The 24,638-nt window shown below is 49.2% G+C and overlaps 1 protein-coding gene across 5 annotated transcripts; it reads right to left on the reverse strand.

The window, feature by feature from the left end:
- Window positions 1-2,265: 2,265 nt before the first annotated feature.
- Window positions 2,266-23,386, reverse strand: PRXL2A (peroxiredoxin like 2A). 5 transcript variants are annotated; one of them, XM_057735513.1, is made up of 6 exons: window positions 23,184-23,386; window positions 11,845-12,007; window positions 9,962-10,053; window positions 6,708-6,848; window positions 5,941-6,105; window positions 2,266-3,054 (listed from the first exon to the last, which is right to left on the reverse strand). In XM_057735513.1, exons 2-6 carry the CDS (start codon window positions 11,987-11,989, stop codon window positions 2,941-2,943), a joined length of 657 nt encoding a protein of 218 aa, XP_057591496.1. In that variant the 5' UTR covers window positions 11,990-12,007; window positions 23,184-23,386; the 3' UTR covers window positions 2,266-2,940. The 5 variants fall into 5 exon arrangements, with proteins under 5 accessions (XP_057591496.1, XP_057591493.1, XP_057591495.1 ...); XM_057735510.1 differs by having other exon boundaries at window positions 11,845-12,024; window positions 23,184-23,314; XM_057735512.1 differs by lacking the exon at window positions 23,184-23,386 and adding an exon at window positions 22,545-22,561.
- Between the last annotated feature and the right edge of the window lie 1,252 nt (window positions 23,387-24,638).

A 24,638-nucleotide genomic window follows, 5' to 3' on the forward strand; every position in this document is an offset into this window, starting at 1 on the left:
TCCAAGACAATTGCTATTTTCTATTATGCAACGTTTTAAAAGTCAAAGCCTTGAGAACGGACTATCCTGTACATTTCAGGCTACAGGCAACATTCTTTTTTTTCTCTTTCTTTAAGAACTTTTATTGAGATATAATTGACATACAATAAACTGCATATATTTAAAGGGTACAATTTGATATTTTTTTTGTTAGTAATGTATATATGACAGTCCCAATCTCCCAATTCATCCCACCCCAACCCCACCCGTGCTTTCCCCACTTGGTGTCCATGTTTGTTCTCTACATCTGTGTCTCTGTTTCTGCCTTGCAAACCAGTTGATCTCTACCATTTTTCTATATTCCACATATACGTGTTAATATACGCTATTTGTTTTTCTCTTTCTGACTCATCTCACTCTGTATGACAGTCCCTAGGTCTATCCATGTCTCTGCAAATGTCCCAATTTTGTTCCTTTTTACAGCTGGGTAATATTCCATTGTATATATGTACCACATCTTCTTTAGCTATTCATCTGTTGATGGACATTTAGGTTGCTTCCATGTCCTGGCTATTGTAAATAGTGCTGCAATGAACATTGAAGTGCATGTCTCTTTGAATTATGGTGTTCTCTGGGCATATGCCCAGTAGTGGGATTGCTGGGTCATATGGTAACTCTATTTTTAGTTTTTCAAGGAACCTCCATACTGTTCTCCATAGTAGCTGTATCCATTTACATTCCGATCAACTGTGCAAGAGAGTTCCTACAGGCAACGTTGTTTTACAAAGGTGCAAGGCCAGCATGATGAAGCACAGGCAACAGAGCACAAAGGTTAGAGCTAAAGGAATAGATCCAATATGGAGTCAGGTTTGTTCTTCTCTTGTTACAATCTTATCTACCTCTACCCCCTCACTCGTGTTGCTATAGTCGCCCTTACTTTCTTTTTGTTCCTTGAGCATAATAATCCCATCCCCACCTCTGGGCCTTTTGGTTTGCTGTTTCCTCATTGATGTGAAAAGGGTACTGCTTTTGAGAAATCAGTGTATTGGGGAAGAGAACACAGAATCAGCTAAACAAAACAGACCAGACTCTCCTATTTTCCCATGCCTATTTACTTTTCCTCTGGTTACCTCTTGGTTCAGGGGCTTGATCCTATCTGAAATGACCTCTTTACACTGTCCACCTACCCAAATCTTCTCTACCTTGAAGGTTCAGTTCCAGCCCAGGCTCCCCCTACATCCATGTCCATATCATCCCTGACCCTTACCATCCAGAGACTATTTTCCAAAACTCATCAGAGATTACCAGGGCAGCCTGGTTCTGGGTAAGTTCTCTTAAGATGTGAGCACTCATCTTCTAGACTTGATGCTAAGTTCTTTTAAGAAGGTTCTCAACTTTGGTTCTCAATCATCAGACAAAGTCTGCTCCTAACATCCAACCACTGACATTGTCGTGGCTCAATGGTCCAGGATCACGCGAAGATGATCCTCCTCTGACTTATTGTCAGAAGGTCAACAGTAGCCTAACCCTACGTCACAATGCCTGTGGCATTCACCTCACTTCATCTCAGCACGTAATCATCTCACATCATCACAAGAAGGTACAATAAGATATTTTGAGAGAGACCACAGTCACATAACTTTTATCACAGCATATTGTTATAATTTTTCTATTTTATTAATTATTGTTGTTAATCTCTTACCTTGTCTAATTTATAAATTAAACCTTATAATAGGTATGTATGTATAGGAACAAACACAGTATACATAGGGTTCAATACCTTCCATGGTTTCAGGCATCCACAGGGAGTCTTGGAACATATACATATAAGGGGCACCACTGTACTCACTCTTCTCTGGACTCCCATTCCCGCCTTCCTACTTGTGGGCCAATTTGGTGCCTTGAGCAGACTCCCTAGGGCAGAGCTCCCTTCAGGCTCTTACCGATCTCATACTTACATGACAAAATTTCAAACATGACAAACTAATGAATTAAGTTACATTTCATCTTCTCTGTCCTTCTTCCTTCTCAGTCACCAAATTAGGCTAAAAGACCATTAATGGGAAAGCACTGACCAATTTTAAGTGCCAAGTCATTCCTCTAGGAAAGACAGCATAATCAATAACATGAAGGACAGGATGAACTTTTCTGATCATTTTGAAACCTCTTAGATCATCAGAACTAGAGGAACTCCTCCCCTGACCCTACCCCATACACACGCAGAATACTAATTTTTCACGTTTGGTGTCTTTGGCACCAATGATTTAATAAATTCAGCCATTATTATGGTAAATATTTTTATTGTTGGCTTTATCAGAAACATTTGTATATATGGGCAATTTCTGATGCTTCATTTTATTAGCGCCAGAGATGAACATTTCTTTTTTTTTTCCAATGGTGATCTCGTTTGAACATTTCTTAAAGAAAATCAAATCTCCAAGATTAGAATGGAAGACAATGAAAAAATAGGTTTCACTTTATAATTTACCTTTATCAAGCCATCCAAAGCACGTCAATTCTTTTATACGAGTATTAATTTAACATATAATAAATCATTCATTGAAAACACAAGCCAAAAACCTTATACCCTTAATCTTCAAGTCAATCATCAACTTTTCTTAGACTTTTGAAGACATGAAAATAAAAATCATTTCAAATAACAGCACTCAAACACCATATACATTTGTAATGAGGTGTAACAGTTAACTTTAAGCCTCAGATTTTCCATGTTTTAGCTGAAATAAGCCTTATTAGCTTCTTAGATTTTTATCAGTCTTGTTTGGGGGCTATTTTGCCTTACTAGGCCTAAACAGAGTACAATATTAAAATATGTTAGTTGTCTATACTGAGAATATAGCATAAATGGGTTTCTAACTCCCTAGGGACAGCAATGGAAACAAACACATCCCATGAACAGAGGTGAGAGCCCTAGTTATCCCTGAGCTGGGCAGTTTTACACAATCAGTTTTTCTCTGAGGCTGAAGTCTGTGGTCTGATCTTCCTAGCAGCTTCCAGAACAGAAACTAGGTTTACTTTGTCTCCAAATTCTTTTTCTCGGTGCTCGAGAAGAATGCCCTAAAAGGAAACAAGAGGGTACATCAGTCCTCACTCTTGAGTCATTCATTCATGAGACACACTGCGCACCAGCTGTCCATCAAGCCCCATGCTTGGGCAGCAAGGAACAGAGATCTGAATCAGGCTCAGCTCTGCCCTTGAGGAGTTCAGTCTTTTGGGGAAGGTAGATCAGGAGAGGCTCCCTCGCAATATTTGGACTATACAAGCAGCACTTTGGGATCAGGAAGTCAGGAGTGATTAATATAACAGGGCAATCAAAAAAGGCTTCACAGGTGATAAAACAATGTCTACAGGTAGAGGTGCAGGTAAAAGAACATTCCAGGCAGAGAGAACAGGATTAGCTTGCACAGAAAAGCCTGAAGGTGTGGAAGTGGAGCTCAGAGGTCAGACCTTGACAGGCAATGAATGACCACCTGAAAAGGAAGGCCCTCTCTTTAGTTTTCCTACGAAACTGGAGGCCACTCACTTCTGATACTGTGAAGCAAAATGCACTAAGACATACTACATCCCAAAGTACCCTAAGGTGGTAAAAAAGACAAAATAATGTTTCAGATCAGCATCAAGAAATCCTTGTTAAAGAGTTCTTTGGCATGTGAAAAATTAAACCCAAATTGAATTTAAAAAATAAACATCTGTAAACATGTTCTTTGTACCATTATTTATAAAGACTTAAAAAAAAAAGTGCCACCACACTGTGGTGACTACAGGAAGCAGATTGGGAAACTATTATTTAGTTGCTCATTAGAGTGGTTTATAGACATTAAACACACTGAGGAAGAACACACGATGACATGGGGAAAAGTTCATGATATGCTTTAAATGAAAAAAGAACATCTAGTTTAGTAAGGTATCATTTTCTAAAAAAAAGAGAAGGCCTCTCAGCTCAGCTCTGTCCTAACAGGTTGTCCTTGATAGCTTAGCTTATAGAATGGCTTTCCCCACCTTCTCCATTTTCAAATCTCCTATGTTGAAAACACATTACTTCTTTAAAGTAAGTATGCTTTAAAGATTATTATCACAAAGGAAATCCCTACTGTGTGGCACCTGGCACAGTGGGACTGCAAGAACTCTGCTCTCAAGAAACACAGAGGTAAGTCCTGAAGCTGGGCCAGCCTGGTCGACCTTCCACCAGGAAGGAAGAAGGCAGGAGCTCTAGAGAGCACCAACAAAGTCAAACAACACACCTAGCAACACCAAAAGCGAGTCAGCCAGGCCTGGACAGTCCGTGAGCACCAGGTGAGTCACTGCCAGGCAAGAGGAGGCTGGCAGGTGAGCCAAGCCCTGCCCTGGGGGCTGAGAAAGGGCAGAGATAGGAAGGGGGAAGGAATCCTAGAGGCACGAAGTGGGAAGAGGCTGAGGGATCCTGAGGAAGAGGCCTGCCCAAGTGCAAGGGTACCCAGAAGGGGTCTTTGGGAATCACCTCTGAAGAGGGGCTATGGGCAAGGGAAGGGCAGGGTCTCTGGAGCAGGGCAGATCTGAGTTCCTGAGCTTCATTTCCTTTGTACCACATACTATCTGCGTATCTTTGGCTGAGTGATTTCATAGGCCCATTTCCTTACATATAAATGGGAATAAAATCACCGACCATCCCAGATTGGTTGCAGAGAAGACATGAGATCATGTATAGGAGCACCTGGCACAAGGTAGGTACTCACTGGCAGCCATTATCACTGAGACATTTTGATGTATTTACCAGAAAGTTAGCAAATAGGTTATGTTATATCAGATGCCAATTTATGCTAGATTCTCATACAGACAAGCGATTGCAGATACCAAGTTTAAAAGGAAGAGACTTGAAATACCACTTAACATTAAAGGCTTTCTAGTCCCACTAGCTTTATTCCTCTCCAATTGGGAAAAGTATGCAGTTATCAATGTCAGTAGTGAGCTCCACCAGGCAGACCAACCCTGTCTTTTTTTTTTTCCCCTGGCTGTACCATGCAACTTGCGGGGATCTTAGTTCCCTGACCAGAGATGGAACCTGTGCTCCCTGCAGTGGGAGCACCGAGTCCTAACTGCTGGACCACCAGGGAATTCCCAACCCTGTCTTTTTATAGACAAGCCCAAATGTTAATGTCATGCCCAAAGTTGGCGAGACAAGCCTAGAAGTCAGACCATGAGTCTCTGGGTCCTTCTGCCAGGCCCTTGAGCCTGCACCCACTGTACCCTGTCCTCGCTCTGTGCCCACCTGGCCTCTGCTGGCACCGCCCTGAGTCTGACGTAGAGCACCACCCACCCACCTCCTGGGCCCACAAGACCTCATCTCTAAACACCTCCCCTAGACCCCTGTGCTGGATCCCCACAGCCAGAGCTGGAAACAGAGTTTGCAGAGAAGTCTGCTGCCTCTCCAGAGGCACCTCTGCCACCAGGACCCCCAAGGGGAAAGCACCACCTCCCACCACAGTTCCCTGCTGCTCCCCCAGTGAAATCTGTCTCCGTTCCTTCTCTCCTCTTCACTTTTCTCTACTGTCCATTCTCAATGACAGGAAACACTGCAAGGAAATAAATTCTTCACAGAATAAAGACTCTGCTTTTGTTCTAGTGTAGAAAACAGAATTTGACATCAGAAAACCCAGGTCCAGGCCCCCAAAGTGCCACCGAGCTTGTCCCCCTTGGTGCAGTCACTCACCCCCTCACAAGTTACTCACCTACAAGACTCAGACTATGTCGTGATGTTACTGTGATGAGGGAGGGGGTTCACGTGTGAGGTGCCAAGAGAGCAGGCGTGCGGTAAACTATCATTTCATTTCCCTCCCTTCCCCTTCCCTGTTACTCCCTGGCTTTCTGGAAGAAAAGCTGGGAGACTCCAAGTAAGGAAAGCCACCCTCCCACCCCACCATGGGGGTCTCATGCTCACAGACCCTCAAGCGAACACTAGGAATTTACCTGCTTTCCTGGTCCCATCACAAAAACTCCCCCAAGGATGAAGCCCTCGCCTTCCAGGTTTCCAGAAAAGCCTCCACTCCAGGCCCGGAAGAAGTTGTACCAGACACTCAGACGGACAAATCCCATGAACATCATCTTCCGCCTTTGGGGACCATAGAACTTTTTCTGTAGGGCAAGGAAGACAGACCCCATATGAGTAGCCCATATGCCTGCCTTCCCCAGGGAGGAAAGTTCCCAACAGGGCGTTAGTTTTCAGACAAAGACCCAAAGCTGCTCATTCGCGTCCTGCCCCACCCGACACACACAGCTCCCACCCAGGAGCACTCTCAACTGCCTGAGCTAAACAGAACCCTGCAGCTTGCAACTCTGACTCTAATCTCTTGCTACAGACGTACAGGCTTCTTGGGCCCAACGGAGTGATAAAGTCCTACCTTATGCAGAGGTGAACAGAGGAGAAAGAACTACGGCGGCAATGACTTAAGGGACGGGCTCGTGCTGGACACCCCCTGCAGGGTGGGGGAACCCGGTGGAGCTTGCAGCTATTTCCAAGGCTCCCATTCTCAGGTCACAGGTCGGGAAGGGCTCGAGTAATAACTGAAGGACAGTTCTTAAGTTCTTTCTCACTCATGCTCTGCTCAGAGGGCTGGGGGCAGCTGAAAGGGAGGCCGACTCCAACTCCTGGCCAGACATGCCTTGGGCCCCTGAACTCTCCACTCACGAGCACAATCCCCAGCAGTCTGTGTCTGACAGGCTCACAGCACACGTACCTGTTCATCCAGGAAGATTTCTCCTTTGAAATAAGGCTGGAAATCCTTCACTTCAGTCTTGACCTGCTCCTTTACCACGGCATAGAGGGGGACGCCCAGCTCATCCAACTTGGGTTTCAGGGAAGACAGGTCTGCAGCCTCCTGCAGAAGACAGGGACGGTCAGGGACACGAATTCCTGGGGTTCTGCAGCCAACCAACACCCTCTTTCCTACAGGCCCAGAGCGTGGCTGGCAACAAAATGCCAAGAACAATGAAGGCCCGTGTAGCCCAGCAGAAGACTGTCCCAGCCGGGCACCAGACCTCAGGATAGGGTGTCAGGTCCCCTCCTCAGCCCAGGTTCCTGTCCTCCCCATGGAGGGGAGGAGAGGCTAGGCTCCTGTTATGGGTGCCCTAACCATGGCCTGCGGAGTACCCGATAACTAAGAGCTTGCACCCAAACCCAGCCCTCCACACCTAGCCACAACACTTCTCTCCTAATCTTACAGCCCCTCCCCTGTACTAGAGCAAACTAGCACAGGGGTCTATCAGATGATCTCCAGGCAGGTCATGAGAACAGCTGCCTCCACATCTCTGCTCAGTTGGCTCCCTCTCATTGCAGTAACCTTCCTTCCTTCTTTCTCCAGCTCAAATCCTACCCTCTAGAAAGGGACCCCTGTTCTAAAAAGTTCTCTCCGGCTAGCCCAGCCTAGGGTAAAGACCTGATTCTCCGTGTGTATCCAGTCTTTCCTGCTTGGTGACTTTTTCTGTACTGAGTCCACTAGGTTCCGCTAAGTTGAGCTTTGTCCCTTAAATTCCCAAATGTGTCTCAGAGTTAGAAACCGCCTTCCATTTCTCGTATCCCTCAGTGTCTAGCACATGGCTGGATATGCAGGAGGTACTAGGTACCAGGAGGAAAGATTCCAGGTGAAGGTGGACGATGGGGAGACTGCAGCTGAGCTGCTAAGTACCTACATCCCTGACTCTCAGGAACTGTGGGCTAGATGAACAGATGAAACTGCACGTGTCAGGGTAGAGCTTCGATGCTAAGAACAAATTCCTTTTCACATTTGGTGTCAGAACTAAAGAAATAGCAGGAAATCCTATCAGAAGCAGCCTACTTGCCTCCAATATATTGCTATATGGTGGCAACTGCATTTAATTTTTCATTTACTTTCTGCAACAGCAACAACAACAAAAGGATAGATAATGAAGCAGAACTCATTACAATGCATTTGTCAGGAGGTTCAGCGAGTGGCAAACTGCCCCAAAGCAGAGAGGACTACAGGTCTGATGTGGTCAAAGACCACCTGTGTGTGAGAAAAAAGGTTTTACTCACTTTCCCTGGGTTTTTTACTTGGAAAAAGTGTGAAGTGGAAACTGAGTCACATGCCTCCTCCCTCAAAATTACTCTGCCTGCCATCCAACCATCCTTTTAGAAACATAAGTTTCCATTAAATGCTCTGCCAGGGTATAGACCAGATCCAGAAAACAGTTTGTAATTAGAGCAGTTTCTCCTGGAACCCTGGGGTTTAACTGGCCTTGAGAAATCAAGTCACAACAGGCTTCCATGTTGGTATTTGGAGGCATCACAGATTGGACTCAAAAGCCCCGAGTTTAAACACCACCTCATGTGGTAGGCAGAGTAATATGTTCTAAGGATGGATGCCCACATCCTAATCCCAGGAACCTGTGAGTATGTTTTATCACATAGTAAGGAGAAATTAAGGCAGCAGATGAAATTTAGGTTGCTACTCAGGTGATCTTAAAGGAGATTATCCGGTTTTATCTGGGTGCTCCCAACGTAGAATCACTAGGGTCCTTAAATGTGGGAGAGGAAAGCAGAAGAGTCAGTGTCGTAGTGTCACAATGTGAGAAAGACCTGGCCAGCTATTGCTGGCTTTAAAAATGGAGGAAGAGGCCATGAGCCAAGGAATGCAGATGGCCTCTAGAAGCTGGAAAAGACACAGAAATTATTTATCCCCTGGAGCCTCCAGAAGGATTAGAGCCCTGCTGATACTTTTATTTTAGCTCAATGAGACCCATTTCAGAATTCTGACCTTTAGAACTGTAAGAATATTAATTTGTGTTATTTAAAGTCACTGAATACATGACCATGTATTACAGCAGCAACAGGAAATTAATATACCCCCTAGAACAGTATGACACTGTCACCGCCTCTGTACCTCAGTTTCCTGCTCTGTAACATGAGGATAACAACAACAAGCTGTATTTTCCAGGGACGTGGTGGGGACCAATGAGATGACAGGCATGAAAGTGCCCTGAATGTACGGTACAGTAGGGCACCCTGTAATGTAGCAGATTCTCGGCCAGCCCAACCACACAAGCAGGGGAAACTTCTGCAAGGCTGAAAGGAAATGCCTCAGGGTGAGAGAGGACAACCGAGGGAAGGAAGATGGCAACTCGGACAGGACCAAGGCCATGACCTGAAAAGCAAAGTTGTCTCAAGAGCTAGAGTACTGTCATTCCCAGTTCTCCCCCAGGCAAGGCACCGACCTCAGAACCTGGGTCTTCTGTCACCGAGTGTATGACCATGGATAGGTCACCAAAGCACTCTTGTCCTCAGTTTACCTATCTGAAAAGTGACAAGGCTGCACCCTGCCTTCCCTTGACAAGCTTCCTCATTTACTGAACAGACTCGGCCTCCCTCTGAGGGGCCAACCTGGAGACCGCCCACTCAGTGAGCTCTGACTTGCAACAAACTCTCATGCGCACTGCACCCACACTATCAGCATGACTGAAATCCCCTGAGCTTCAGATCCAACACCGAGAGCACAGGGAGGCAGCAGAGTCACCACATGTAAATGTGCGGCCCTCAGCCGTCCAGCAGGCACGCCAGTGGGCTCCCCAAGAAGAGGCAGACAGGCAGGTCCATTCTAAAAGTGTGGTCCTGTGCTTCCCCGGGTGCTGTAGCTGCACCACAGACGAGGCTGCTCACGCCTGTACCAGTAACAGTCCAGGCACCTCATTTCAGTAAGCAAACCCCTGTGCTGAGAATCAGGAACATGCAATTGGACTTGGTCCAGAACACAGATAGTGCAAGAGTGAAAGGCCTGGGAATGCCAAAGGGAAGTCACGTAGAATATCACCATTCTGTTAAATGAACAGAAACAGAGAATTAGACAAAAAGCAAAACAAAACAAAACCCAAACATAGAGTAAGTAACAGAATGGGCCACGGTTGGTCCTGGCTGGAAATGCCCTGGTCCCCACTTGCTAGGATCCCTTCCTTGGAACAGATCCTCAGATGCACTCACCTCCCGACAGAGGAAACAGCCTGGCCTCCGCACAGCCATAATCACAGCTCCATTCTTTTCCCAGAGTGCCTTTGCTTTAAAAGTTGCCGGCTCTGAGGAGAAGAAAAGGGAATTCAGTATCATTTCCCCTCAGCCAAGCCCTCTAAGCACCTCATAAACAGCACGAGGCCTAACAGAGAACCTGCAAAAGTATTTCACATGTGGGAAAAAGCGAATAGGAAACGTGGACAGGGAAGATTCATTTTTCTGAGGAAAATGAATCTAGTGTAAGGGTTCTACTGTATAACCAGAAGGCTCCTCTCCCATAAAAATCTAGTTGTAAACTTGAACATCCCAAACTGGAACATTTCTGGAAAAATAACATATTCCTTTGCTGGTCTCAGTGGACCTTGTAACAATCCTTTAGGGCAGATACATGGCCAAACCCTGAATGACATCTTGCACTTTGGCCAAGAAAACCCCAACTCTTAAAAAAGTATTCAAAGAAATTAGGTCAACAGAAATTAAAGGCAAAAAAATATTTAACCTTAAGATGTTAACTGCAGTGTTATCCACAGGATAGGGTGGAAGATGTCCAACAAGGAAGTGCTTTGGGTAGCACAGCAGTGTAGCTCAAGCCCGGCTCCGGTTACACTGAGTCCACACCCAGGTGTGACCCGGGGCAGGCTACATCTCCTCCCTGAACCTCCGTCTCCCCATTTGTAAATGTAGATGCCTAGCCGCTCCACTTTGGGCCACAGGGAGTATTAAAAGATGGACATAAAAGTGCTCGCTGCAGTGTCTGGCAATACAGAGTTAGTGAGGGCTCAATAAGTATGATCCCTTATTATTTTAGCATTTCTCAGAGGAATCCGTGTCCCTGTGGGATGTTATATAGGAAAAAAAAGGATGGGAGGGGACTGAAATCAAATGATACTGGGAAACTCTGGGTTGAACACTGCTAAACAGGGCTCTCTCTGCAGGGCTTCTTAGTTCCTTACTGAAGTGACCTATATCATAAATCTGCAGTCACAGTTCCTGCCTTCCCTTGACAAGCTTTCCCACTTACTGAACAGACTCGATGGCCTCCCTTTGAGAGGCCAACCTGGAGACCTCCCAGTCAATGAGCCCCAACTTGCAACAAACTCTCATGCCCACTGCACCCACACTATTGGCATGACTGAAATCCCCTGAGCTTCAGATCCAAAGCTGAGAGCACAGGGAGCCACCACATACAAACGTGCGGCCCTCAGCCGTCCAGCAGAGACACCAGTGGGCTCCCCAAGAAGAGGGAGACAGGCAGGTCCATTCTAAATGTGTGGCCCTGTGCTTCCCCGGAGGCTATAGCTGCACCACAGGCAAGGCTGCCCATACCTGTACCAGTAACGGTCCAGGCACCTCATTTCAGTAAGCAAACCCTTGTGCTGAGAATCAGGAACATGCAATTGGACACACACTGTTCCTCAAACTTATTGGACTCAGGAGCTCCTGTTTTAGAGGATCCAGGAGCCTGGAATTCCTCAGAACACACTCTGGAAGGTCTGGCTGAGTAAACAGTGGTACAATATTACTAAATATTATGGAACAATTATATTTAGAGAGATAACATGAGACAATGAAAAATGCTTTTGATAAGAAAAAGCTAAAATGTAAAAGATCGTGTACACCAAGATCATAACACATCTTATTACATGTATACCTGGAAAAGAATGTGCAAAAATAAAAAAGATTATTGTGTTAGGGTAATGGAATTATCAGTAATTAAAGTGTTATTAAATTTTTCCTAACGTTACATTGCTTTTTTAATTAAAAAAACAAACAACTACGTTAGAAAGAAAAAAAATAAGTAAGCCTGCATCTTAGCATCTTGGAAAAGTACTGACAGCAGTGGGGTCACTGCTTACCTTTCTCCAGTGTTTTCAGGTCTATATCCTCCAGATACTCCAGCGCTGCTTTCTGGGACTTGGGCAGAAATACGTCTGTGTTGGCCAGGAGCAGTGCCAAGGCAGCAGCCCCTACGGCCCCCGCACCAATGGACCACATTCCCATGCTGAAGAAACTTGGATCCTGGAGGAAAGACATTTCTGGGGATTGAGAGGAAGGAAGAAGACGTTACTGCTCCCACAGGACAGCTGGAATCTGATCTCCCGGACAAGGCTCTGGCTGGGCAGCCAACCAGGGGCCCAGAGGCAAAGGGAGGGGGAGCAGAAGCAGCAGAGATGGGACTGCACAAGGGCTGCTAACTGAGCACCTGCCCACCTGCCAGTACAGGGGCCTGGGGAGGCAAGAGACACGTGGAGGTTCCTGCCCCAGGGAGCACACCAGCGGGTCAGTAGCCGTGGCAGAGAACTGACAGCCTCTCTCTCTTTTTTTAATAAATTTATTTATTTATTTTATTTATTCATTGGCTGCATTGGGTCTTCGTTGCTGCACACGGGCTTTCTCTAGTTGCTGCAAGCAGGGGCTACTCTTCATTGTGGTGCGTAGGCTCCTCATTGTAGTGGCTTCTCTTGTTGTGGAGCATGGGCTCTAGGCGTGTGGGCTTCAACAGTTGTGGCACATGGGCTCAGCAGTTGTGGCTCACGGGTTCCAGAGCACAGGCTCAACAGTTGTGGCGCACGGGCTTAGTTGCTCTGTGGCATGTGGAATCTTCCCAGGACAGGGCTCGAACCCGTGTCCCCTGCATTGGCAGGCGGATTCTTCACCACTGCGCCACCTAGGAAGTCCGACAGCCTCTCTTGTTGCTCCCTCTCCCTTGCCCAAGGCTGTCGTCTCCCAGCTCAGTGGCTGTGTCCCTGGTGCCAACTGCCCCCTCACTGCCTTCCTCTTCAATGCCCGCTCTTCCTTCACAGTCCGGAGCTGCAGCTCCCACCTCCCTGGGGAGGGAGCAGCTTCGCTGTGTGATTAGGTTACTGAGAGCGACAAGCACTCTGCTGTTACTCTATCCTTCCTCCTAGCTGTGAATCCCTCCAACGCAGAGACCAGGCCCTATTCACCCAGGCCCAAGACAGTGCCCAGCAGGGCCTCACTCGAGGTAGGCAGGCAATCTCAGTACATCTCTCCCAGCTGAGAATACCTTTATTTTTCACTCATTATACAAATAAAACAGGCTTAGGGTGAAAACAAAACAAAACACAAAAAAGAAGCAATACATAAAACCGCAGCTCACAAAAAAGCAAATATCCTCTAAACATCTACCACCTATTAAATTATATAGCTTAATAGAGATGGCCACTATTAGCCTGACATTCTCCCCCTGTGAACAGAACTACACAGATGTCCAACGAAGGAACAGGGGTGGAGACTGAGAGAGCAGACATCGCGTAAGAAAGAGCACGGTCTTAGGGTGCCTGCTTCAGAGGACTGGGCAATAGATGTCTGCGTTGGGCAGGGGGCTCTGCAGTTGAAACGGAGGTCCACGCAGGTCCTGTAGAATCCAGCCTCATCCCTAGCTCATGCTCGGGGGCCTCACTAAGGCTTCCTCTAATTGGAAAGCCTTATGCTTCTGAGTGGGAGCTCCTGGAAGCAGCCCAGCCCTGCAACAGCAGCAGGTACCCCACCCAGCCTTCTTTTCTTGATGACCACTTACAATGCCTATCTTTCCCTTTGGCCTTCTCGCCATCCTAGGATCTGACTTATACTGGAGCCTCCCTACCTAAGTACCAGCACAACTCTATGTGCTGGGATCACTGGGTACCGACCTAGGGTGCGTGTCTACGTGTGTGTCTGTGGGGGGCGGGGGAGGGGGCACCTGACCTCATCCCACCTAACCAAAGACTTAATTCTCCCCTGCAGGACTTGACCTGGCAGAGGATCTCTCCAAAGGATTAAGCAAAGGCCCAGAAATCCACGTCACCGCCAAGGGAGGGGGCTGTGAGGGATCCACGGCCATGGGGTAGGGCTGGGAGTAACTTTGTGGCGATGACTTTGGGAAGACAAGGGTAGGCCAGACTAGTGTTTACACCAGCCTGGGAAGTTCAGACTTGAGCTCAGAAACAAAAGGGGACTTCCAGGCAGGGGATGTGGAGTGTGTACTGGGAATGACCAAATGAAAATAGCCTTTAAGAAAGAGGAATTTGGCATCTGTACACTAGGGAAGAGGAAAAAGAAGGGGAGGCTGTGTGTTGGGGGAGGGGGTGAGCTGGGAGAGAGGTTTCTTATAACCTCAACATGTGCTCTCAAGAGCTGGCAGCCCGGGCATCGTGGAGAACTGCAGAATTTCCAGCCTCACCTCAGAACTAAGGAATCACAACCTGCATTTTCACCAGAGATGGCAGGCGGTTCACAGGCACACTAAAGTTTGAGAAGCACTGTCCCGGAACAAAGAATGCAGGTTTTGTGCTTGGCTGGCCATAAGCCACAGAACAAAATGGAGCCATGAGGGCAGACTGGCCTTGGCGAGCTGCGCCTTCCTCAAGGGCCAGCTTCTTTTCCCTCAGCTCACTGCGGGAGGGCAGCCATGGGGACAATGAGAGGCAAAAACCAGGACACATCTCCACGCCTCTGCCTGGAACGTCCTGCCTTGTTCGTTCTAGTCTTCATGACTCAGACACCTCTTCCAGGGGTTTTCCTAGATGCTCTGCCTACCCCCGACTCCTGCCCCCCAAGAGGGGATTATTCACCCCCACCTGTGTCCAAATTGCACCATGGTCCTTCTGATATGTTCGACACGTTGATTTGGACCTGTTTTCAAGTTTTCTCTCTTTTGACTCTGTTCCTCAGTTTATCTCTGAACTCCCCCAGGCCCAGCACAGGGCCTGTTTGTGGTCCACATCTCCATAAATGTGTGCTGATTTGAATTCAATAGCACTGAGTGATGTAAATGATGACTTATGGAGGACCAAAGCACTTGGGCCAAGCAGGAAAGAACGTTCCGAGGGCCAGCTTCCAATTCTTTTACGTGGCAAAGTTACACATTACTGGATTATAGTTCACAGAACAATCAGGAGGAAAACCACAGCTCTCACCTGCCTGCTGTAAACAGGAGATTCCCCAGCGCCTGGAACAATTTCTGTACCTTGACACACTTCCAAAACCTCCCTGGACTCCTGACATGTGTGTATGATTCAGGCCCACAAGGCACAGTCTCTGATCACAGATTTGATAACATTTCTGCATTAGTTCACAAAGGTCAGCTTACATCTACCCTCCAGAAGGAGGGTTCAATTCCTGGGACACATCAGAGCCTTTCAGGAAATCCATGGACCCTTCTAGCCAGCTCCACATTCTTCTAACACACCACTGCTGTTCTTGGAGGCAAACAGGCTCCATCTCCTCACTGCCCATCAACAGTCACTGAGCCTGTCTGCTCATGAGTACAAGGGAATCAGACTCAAACAGACTCAACTTTAATTTCCAAACACTTATTCATCACTGACCTGTTTAATAAATAGCAATTTGGGATGACATAAAACTAAATGATAGGGACTTCCCTGGTGGCGCAATGGTTAAGAATCCACCTGCCAATGCAGGGGACAAGGGTTCAATCCCTGGTCCAGGAAGATCCCACATGCTGCGGAGCAACTAAATCTGTGCACCACAACTACTGAGCCTGTGCTTTAGAGCCCGCGAGCCACAACTACGAAGCCCATGTGCCACAAGTACTGAAGCCCGCTCGCCTAGCACCCATGCTTGGCAACAAGAGAAGCCACTGAAAGGAGAAGCCCGCCCACCACAAGGAAGAGTAGCCCCCGCTTGCCGCAACTAGAGAAAGCCCACACGCAGCAGTGAAGACCCAACACAGCCAATAAATAAATAAATAAATCTTAAAAACAAAAACTAACTGGTAAAGAGTCCGCAAGGAGATACAGGCCTAGCACACAGATGACAGAACTCCAACCGGAAAGGTATGAACACAGGGCTAAGGCAGTGCAGAGGTGAGAACCAGCTCTGTCTGGTCCGGCAGCCACAGAAGCACCCAGCAGGAAATGGCTTTGGAGCAGGCACAGGATTCAGAGAGCATGATGAAAGAGGTAGGCCAGGCTCAGGCTCAGTAAGCCTGGGAAACAGCGGGCTGGCTGGGGTGAATGTCCCAAAGGCCCCTGACTCTCCACCTCAGGTTCACGAGCTAGAGCACAAGATGTGGGCTTTAAAACCCCCAGGAGCATTGCTCAGCACCCCATGCCCACCTCCAGCCGTGCAGGAGCACAGAGTCACCCCTTTGGGGAGCTTGGCCCTCGACCTCAGGCCCTGCAACACTAAGACGTGAGAGCGTTATCAGCACCAGAGGTGAAAGGCGGGCCTCTCTATGAGCATACACTCAGTGGGCCTCTAGCAGCTGGCTCTTCTGCCAGTGGGAAGCAGTGAAAACTCACTTCTGGAAACACCTAGAGAGTGTATAGATCCAGCCTCTCGGCCAAGCCCCCCCTGAGCTGCAAAGCAACTCCCATCCTGACATGTCTTTGGAGCATGGGCCACATAAATCAGTGGCTCTGGATCCTGCATCACAGCTATTCCCACTGACAGAAAAGGACCGGAGGCAGCAGGAAGCTTAATATCTACACAGAACAATGCATTTTCACATGGGCCTCTAAGGCTACTAACTAGAGAGACTGGGAGGTAGGTAAGCCAGCACATACCTAGCGCCACCCAAAATGCGTGCCTGATGATGCAAATAATATCCTGTTAGGCAGCTGACAGCACTGAAGTTCAGAGGAGTTCAGTACCTTTGCCAGTGTCACAGAGCCAGCAGGCAGCAGTGCTGCATCCTGGACCCAGATCACTAGGACCCCAAAGCCTTTCTACTACACAGGCCGCCCCACGCATTCACTGGTGGTTTCTGGAGGTCTGGGGGCACGATCCCTTTTGTTTTAAAGACAATTTTAAAAGATCAAATTACTTTTTTCAATCATCACATACAGTCACACCACGTTTAAAGGAAATGTACGGTGTGACAGATGTCTCTTCTCTTTCCTCCCCTCTCTATCCCCCTCCTGTTAAGGAAAGGGTCAGTTTCTCTGAAAGATAATAGCAAGGCTGTTTACAGAAGAGCCAGGTCCCCGCCCTGACACCGCCACAGTATTCGGTTCCCCACTGTGGGACTTATCTGATCTGGTCTCTCCCACAGAAGAAAGTGAAGTGTGATGAGACCACAAACAACAGCTGGGGCAGCTCAGCAGGGCAGCGCTGGTCTGGGAGAAGCCTGGGGTGTAGGAGACCCAGCTGAGCTCCCCAGGCCCAGCAGGCTTAATCCCTCCCCCAGCCTCCTTTTCCTCAACTCCAAAATGAGGAGGTTGGACAATGTGGCAACGCTTCTAAAGCACCCAGTGACCGGGTGGCATTCTATCAAAACCAGCTCGCTCTGGAGCCTGCACATTCTCGGCTCCTTATCATCACTCTACCCGCCCCCATCCCCATTTCAATTTCAAGAGTGTTTCTTCCCCGATGCCCAGAGCATCACCCGGCACCTCCCCTCCCCCGCGTATGGTCCCCTATCCCCCGTCTCAGGCCAATCAAACCTGGGAATCAGGCACTCACCATCCGCAGCGTGCACGCCCTGGCTTCTGCTGACCCACCGGGAGCAGGCAGGGAGCAGGCGGCAGGAGAGGGCTAGAGGCGGGGCTCTGGAGTCCCGCCTATGGCCCCAGGCGGACTCACTCCATAGGCCACCAGAAACCCTGGGGCTCCTTCAGCTGCCAATAGTCAATCTCCAGAAAACATCAATATGGACAGCTGCCAAGACCCCCTAGTCCTTCAAAACGCTGAGCAAATGTTGAGTCATTTGCAGTCATGCAGATTATAACATTTATCAAGTGCCAACAGACTCCCTCTCTGCTTTCAGGGGCAGCCTAATGAAGCGAAGCCCTTAATAAGTGGCCCTGAATGTGGCCAAGGGGTCACACTGACTGAAATCAAAGGAAGGTGTCCGTTTCTCCGTGGCCACTTGTGCAACAGACAAACAAGCCTGACTCCATATTGGGTCTATTCCTTTAGCTCTTACCCTTGTGCTCTGTTGCCTCTGCTTAGTCATGCTGGCCCTGCACCCCTGTAAAAGAGTGTTGCCTACAGCCTGAAATATACAGGATAGCCCATCCTCAAGGCTTTGACCTTTAAAAACTTGCAGAACAAAAAATAACAATTGTCTTGGTGGTGGTTTATAGGAACACTGTGACCAGACCTACATGAATAACTGCAAGAACAAAGAACTCCTGCACCAAGAAATCTGCAACAACCAGCCACCACCCACCCCTTTTAGTATAAGAGAAGCCTGAATTCTAACTCAGGTAAGATGGTTCTTTGGGACACCCATCCACCACCTTCTCAGTCTACTGGCTTTCCCAATAAAGTCGCTAGTCCTTGCCCCAACACCTCGCCTCCCGATTGACTGGCACATTGTGTAGCAAGCAGTACAAGTTTGCACTTGGTAACACTTCTGCAGCCTGCTCCCTTTCCCCATTCTCTACCCCACACTACTGAGGCCCTTAACTTGCTGTCTATTCTTTACCTCCCTCTGCCTTCCCTTCTTTTCCTGCCACTTCAAGACTCCTCTCAACCCACACTCCCTGCCTCAGAGACCTCACCTATGGCCAGTACTTCACCTGCCACCTTGGTAATGACTTTCAGGTTCCAAGGGCTGCCCTGGACTCAGTTTCCACTTGGGAGTTCTATAGGTTATCTCTGTTGCATCATGACCAAAGCTGAGTCAGTTTCTCTTCTGGAGTTCTTTTTTCCTAGCTCAGTGAACGACACAAGCATGGAGCCAACCGCTCAGGCCAGAAGCTGAGAGTTGCATTCTACTCTTTGTTCTTCCTCACTGCTCATATGAAATCAGTCAGGAAGTTCTGTCCATCCTATGAAATGGATCCGCTCCCCATTCTCTTCTCAGCCTCACTGCTGCTGTCCACAGCGAAGGCTCTATTACTCAGTAACTACAGAACTGAGCTTGGTTGGCTCCAGCCAGGTCCTCTTCAGCCTATTCTCCATGCTGTAGCCAGAACGATCGTCACACTCCAGCCTGATCACATCCTTCCTTTGCTTTCAGACCTTACGAGCTACAAACTTCTCAGCATGCTGCCAGGGCCCCTGACAGCTCAGCTTCAGGCCACCATTCCGGCCTCAGCCCTGGCCACTTCGGCACCCTCATGAGATCACTCAATGTGCGAGGACTATAACATGTTTTGTTAGGCCTCTGCGCTGGCTGCTTGTGTTGTTTCCATTACCCAGAATGCTGCCCCCCGCCCCATGCTAACTGCCCGGGACATATAACACTTTCTCTCCAGAGCTTTCCTGAAAGCCCCGACAGCTGACTGCTTCCTCACCTCTGGTTAGATAGCGTGCATGTATGTGCAAACACACACATACCTTTGGACTTAGTGTATTTAGTTATTTACATGACTGTCTACACAATATCGTGGAGCAATCTGAGGACAGGAGTTGTTGTCTTATACATTCCTGCAAATTCAGCATTTAACACAAATCCTGGCAACTAGCAGGCGTTAAATCTCTGAATGACATGATCTGAATTTTACTCTTTAAACTTCACGGTGAGGCAGAGTTGGAACTAATCTGTAGCTGGTTTGACCTTAAAGAAAACACTCAAGCCTGGGGCTTAGATGACCTTAGCTTGGGCCCTAGCTCCATTGCTCGTTAGCAGGGTGGTCTGACACAAGCTAGAAGACACTCTGGGCCTGGGTCTCCTCATCTGTACAGAGGAGACAACCAGAAAATCTATGAGGTCGCCTCAGTTCTGACATCCAAAGACTGAAATATTGCACGACCTGCATGACTGCAACTCCAGGGTTCTGACATCCAGAAAGCCACGGGGACACCTGCTACTACTGCTCTCCTGCTGGGTGTGTAGTCTAACTCTCTGCTTCCCCAGGCTTCATTTTGCGTGTTCAAGGAGTTGCCTCTGGGCAGGAACTGATAGTCTTACTAAAACAGAGTATCAGCACTGGGTGGGTTAATTCATGCCTGAAACAAGTAGAGACAGCATCATAGTCCAAACATTAAGGGTACACCTGCCCAGCCAAGCCCCACCCAGGGAATCCTCCCTCCTGAGAATGAGCTGGCTTGAGGCAGACAGGACAGAAGGAAGAAAGGGTCCTGAGGGAGACAAAGGAAACTAGGAGTGTACGTGGGCTTCCTTGTCTCAAGCCCTCAGTGAACAAGGCTGGAAAGGACGCTTCATCTTCTTTTCTTTGACCTCCTCTGTTCCTTCAGAGCTCTAGGTCAGCCCCTCCTTCACTGAGTAAAAGAAAAAACTAAGGCCCAGAGATGCAACCAGCTAGGCCCAGAGATGCGACCAGCTAGTCCCAGGTCACTTGGAGGGAGGACTGGTTAGTGGCTGTGCTGGGACTCAGGTCTCCCAGCTCCCAGTCCACGGCTATTTATCCTGCATTGGACACTCCTGCAGAGGCTGGAACAGTATGGGGGTCAGGGCTCAGGGAGGGGGCCTGCAGGTCCTCAAGTCTGCTCACTGACCTGAAGAAGGCTGAAAGTAAAACTGCTCCTGAACAGAGCCTGGGAAATCTGGTGACTAGACAGAGGACTAATCTTTCCTAAGCCCAGTGCTTTGTGATCAGTTTATAATTCAAAGCCAAATGTTTTCTTAAGGGTCACACTGCCCATTCTCAGCTGAGAAGCCACTCTGTATGTCTCCTCCCCACAGTAACAAGGTCCTGTCAATTCTCGATGATACCCTTGAAAATGGCAATTTAGCAGCCTGGTGACATGGGCACCCAGGGCCCCGCGAGCAGTAGGAGATACATTCCCACCCACCCTTGTCATCAAGCACCACGGAACTAGCCAGTTGCAAGGAGCTCTCACCTACTTGCCTCAGTCTTCAACTTCCTGCTCTGCTCCTTGGGGGTGACTGTCTGCCTAACTCTTAGATGCCAGATTCAGAAAGTTCTGATCAGATGCTGAATGCAGCACAAGAGGACATAATCAGCTACTGGGAAACTCTGAGACACTGCCACTGTGAGGAATGTGGGGGCTGGAAGAGGTCTTTCCCTCTGATCAGTTATCCTGAGGCTACAGAACCCCCCCCACCCAATACCTGGCCATTCTGCCCCTTGCTTGCACAGCCTCCTGTCTGGGCTCAGTTATATGAGCGGAGATGGGAAGGCAAGGGTGATACCACAAAAGACACTGGGATTCAGGACAAACATTCTGGGTTCTCACTCTGATTCTGAGAGGTCATCTCGTCCCTTTGAACCCCAGTGTCTTCTTCTTCTTAAAAATAAGGGCACTTTGAAGAGTTGTCAGGAAGACTATATGAGAAGAGAAATGAGGAACGAATTGGAAGGTACCACTATCTTTCCCTTCTTTTCAGGGCTCAGATTCACTCATTCTCCTATGAGGGTGGGAGATCTGAAGCAGACCAGATGCAAAACACTGAACAACTTCAGCTGTGTCACTGTAGGCCTGCCTCCTGCGCGGAAGTTCTGGATCTGGAGGGAACCCTGGCTTTTCTCAGGCCCCTGTGGCCTAACTGCCCACTCCACAATGCATGCTCCATGCTGCCCTTCTGCAGCCCGCCAGCACCAAAGAAGGCAAAGGGCCCTGCCCAGTTGTAATCTCCCTGTGCCAGAGGCCACTGAGCTCAGGAGAGAGGCTGGTTCCCTCCCATTGCCTCCAGACAGTTCTTGCCACACATGCCTCAGCAGAGGGAGATGTGGAGTGTCTCTGCTCAACATTTCACAAAAGGGCAAGTATCCAGCTGGCAGGATAGCTGCCTTATTTCTGAGATACTAACAGAGCCTGGAGCTTTAAGCCCCAGAATTCCAGTCCTCACCAAACTTTCAAAGCACCATGTACATGGCAGAAGCAGATAAGACAAAATAAGAACTGTCTTCATACTCCTCAGGAACAACGCAGAAGATCTCAAATAAATGGCGTGCCCTTATAAAGAAGGGCAATAGGAGAAGGGCCACCCCAAGAATAGCTCAAACCTAATTCAAATTCCTACAAGCTGTAAGTACCTGGACAAGGCACTGTTTTCGTATCACTAAAACAGGAATGATTCCCAAATTACAAAAGGTAACCTCCTATAGAGTTGTAAGAATCAAAGGATTAAGTGTATACCTGGTGCTTTGTAAGCTACCTTACAAAGAGTGACATAATGTGAGGTGTAATTCTTACTCATTTCTAAATTAATCAATGATTGCCCCTAAAATGTTGTTTGTACATGAGATGGAGGGTTTCTGATGACCAGGTATGTTCCAAGGAGACAGGGTTTCTGATCTCCAAGACTGGACTGCCGCAGGAGCATCAGAGGCTGTACAAGCTGGCTCCCGGACAATGCTTTGCTAAGTAAATCCGAAGTAATTATTTTGTTTTTAATCATCTGCCAAGTTCAAAGGAAAATACATTCAAATAAAAAAACAAAAACTAAACTGAGGGTTAGGGAACTGGGCTGTGGAAATAGCCTCGTGTGGTAAGTAAGGAAAAGAGGCCCAGAGTCAGCTGGGACTGAACCCCAAGCCAGCTTCTGGCTCCCTGGGGGTGCCGCTTCCCCCCAGCCCTGCACAGGCTGGGCCTTAACCAGTTTCTCCAAGTGCTTCAGCTCTGATCCCTGCAGCAACCTCCAGAAGAGACTGTCCGGATCATCAGTGCCTTGTCTTTTCATTCCCAGACTTCAGCACAGTGTTTTAAAACGTACGGTTGAGCTCCTTTCAAAGTTGCCAGGGGTTGTAACCTTAGGGGAAGGGAGGCAAAACAGGTGCCTCTGAGAAGCTGAAAAAAGCGAGAAATCACGGCCCCGCAAAACACAGGACCCTACGCAGGCACAGAGCTCAAGGCAACGAGGCTCTCGGCCTCCACCCGCACATCGCCAGCTGGTCCGCCGGCCATCCCCGGGCAGCCCCCCAGGCCCATCCCGGGCTCGGCCCCGAAGAACAGCCGTGCCAGCACAAAGTCCCCTTCTCAGTTCTCTGTCCCAACAATCCAGGCAGGTCGGTGCCAACGGCCTCTCTCACAGCCTGGGGACGAGAAGGGGGATGGGGGGGAGGATTCTCGGCCTGTCGGATCAGCGCTGGGTCCCGGCCCCGGGTCTTCTGACCGCAAACGCTGGGTTTCTCCGCGGAGCGCGGGGCGCTGGGGCGCCGTCCTCCGAGAGGCGGGTGCCGCCTCGGGCCCCGCAGGTGCAGCAGCGCCGCGCCGCGCCGCGCCGCGCCGGCTCGAAAGCAGCTTCCCGCGGGCCCCGAAGCCGAGCGAGGGGCGGACCTAACCAGCCCGGCGTCCGGCCACCCCGCGCGCGCCCCCCGGCCTCGCTCGCCCCGCCGTGCCTCAGTGTCCTCACCTGCCTTCGCGGACGCCCAGTGCCTCGCAGAGACTTGCGCGCCGCCCGCGCCGCTGGCGCTCCCCCGCCGCCCGCCTCCGCTCGCGCCCGACGCCGGGGGGCGTGGGGTGGGGCTGACGGACCGGACCCTCCCCCGCCCCAGGGGTCCCGGGGCTGGCCCCCGCGCCTGCGCAGGTTCGCGCCGGCGTCTCCCCGCGCGCCGCTCCCACGTGACCCGACCCGCCCCACGTGGCTCTGTGCCCGCCCCGCTGTGCCGCTGTGCCGCTGTCGCCCGCTCGGAGCGCGCGTGCGACTTTCTGCGGCTGCTGGGACCCGTGCGCATGCGGTTCCCGGTTCTCACAGTTCCAGCGTGCAGTCCTTCTCGAGTGGTGACCCTAGACTCCTGACTCATTCGTCAGGAGCGCCTTCTGGAGCACAGGGAGGCTCGACTGCCCTATTTGGATCTGGAAGTCCTGTAGCCGAGGACAGTCCCCCTCTCAGTCCTCAGCGAGTTTTTGAGCAGTTGTTTTTGCACGGCTTTTTCTGTTTTCTGGCACAGGGAGGGGAAATCTTTTTAAGACCGACACATTCTGGTGAGTCTCCCTTCAAGCTTTAGTGACAAATTCAGGATTGCCAGCCTCTGACCCCCATCCCACATCCTCTTTCACCCCAAAATGCGGGCCATTGGGCAGAGGGTGGGGAGTGGCGGCCTGGAGCGCTGGCTCCTGGGATGTGGCCTGACTCTGCAGTCATGGTCTGATTTGACCCCACAGGGTTCTTCCACTCATTCATTTACTCGTCATATGTCAGGTGTCCACACTGTCTTATAAAAGTAGGCGATTGACAGAACACATTTTCAGAGATGGGAGGAACTGATTCACAACACAATGCTTAAAATGTCACTGGGACAACTGATCAGTCACAGGGCAGTATGCAATGAAATAGCAAAGCAGGGCTGCCACACCCAGTGGTGGGAGGCGGCTGCCTGCCTGCAGTTCGCCCTCCTGAGTTCACCTGGCACCGCCTACCCGGTGTACAAAGGCCAAAGGCTTCCCTGTCACCTTCCTGACCTCCCACTCAGACTCCAAGCTCCTTGTAAATGTATGGGCCATTTAAGAGATCTCTCCTTAACCAGACTGTGAATTTCTTTGCTTCATTCTTGGTATCCCAGAGCCTGGCTCACCAGAGGTACACGTGGGAAGTACTGTGAAAGAGAGGATGTTTCTAAATTGGAGGTGAGAGGGATCCGTTTGAGTGATCATGCAGGCTTCTTGCAGGAGTAGGTATTTGATTTGAAGGCCTGAAAATCTTTGGTATGATTTGGTACAATGTGAATTTAGTCATAAGAAGACTGTTCACCCACAGATTGCCCTTCTCACTCCTGCTTAATACCTTCCTACCCCATGAAGAGGAGGAGGAAAAGGCTTATGCTCTCCATCCTGAAATAGGATATTTGGTCAACAGGGAGAAAGGTTG

This window comes from Hippopotamus amphibius, chromosome 5 (genome assembly GCF_030028045.1).
Source record: "Hippopotamus amphibius kiboko isolate mHipAmp2 chromosome 5, mHipAmp2.hap2, whole genome shotgun sequence".
Classification (NCBI taxonomy): Eukaryota; Metazoa; Chordata; class Mammalia; order Artiodactyla; family Hippopotamidae; genus Hippopotamus; species Hippopotamus amphibius.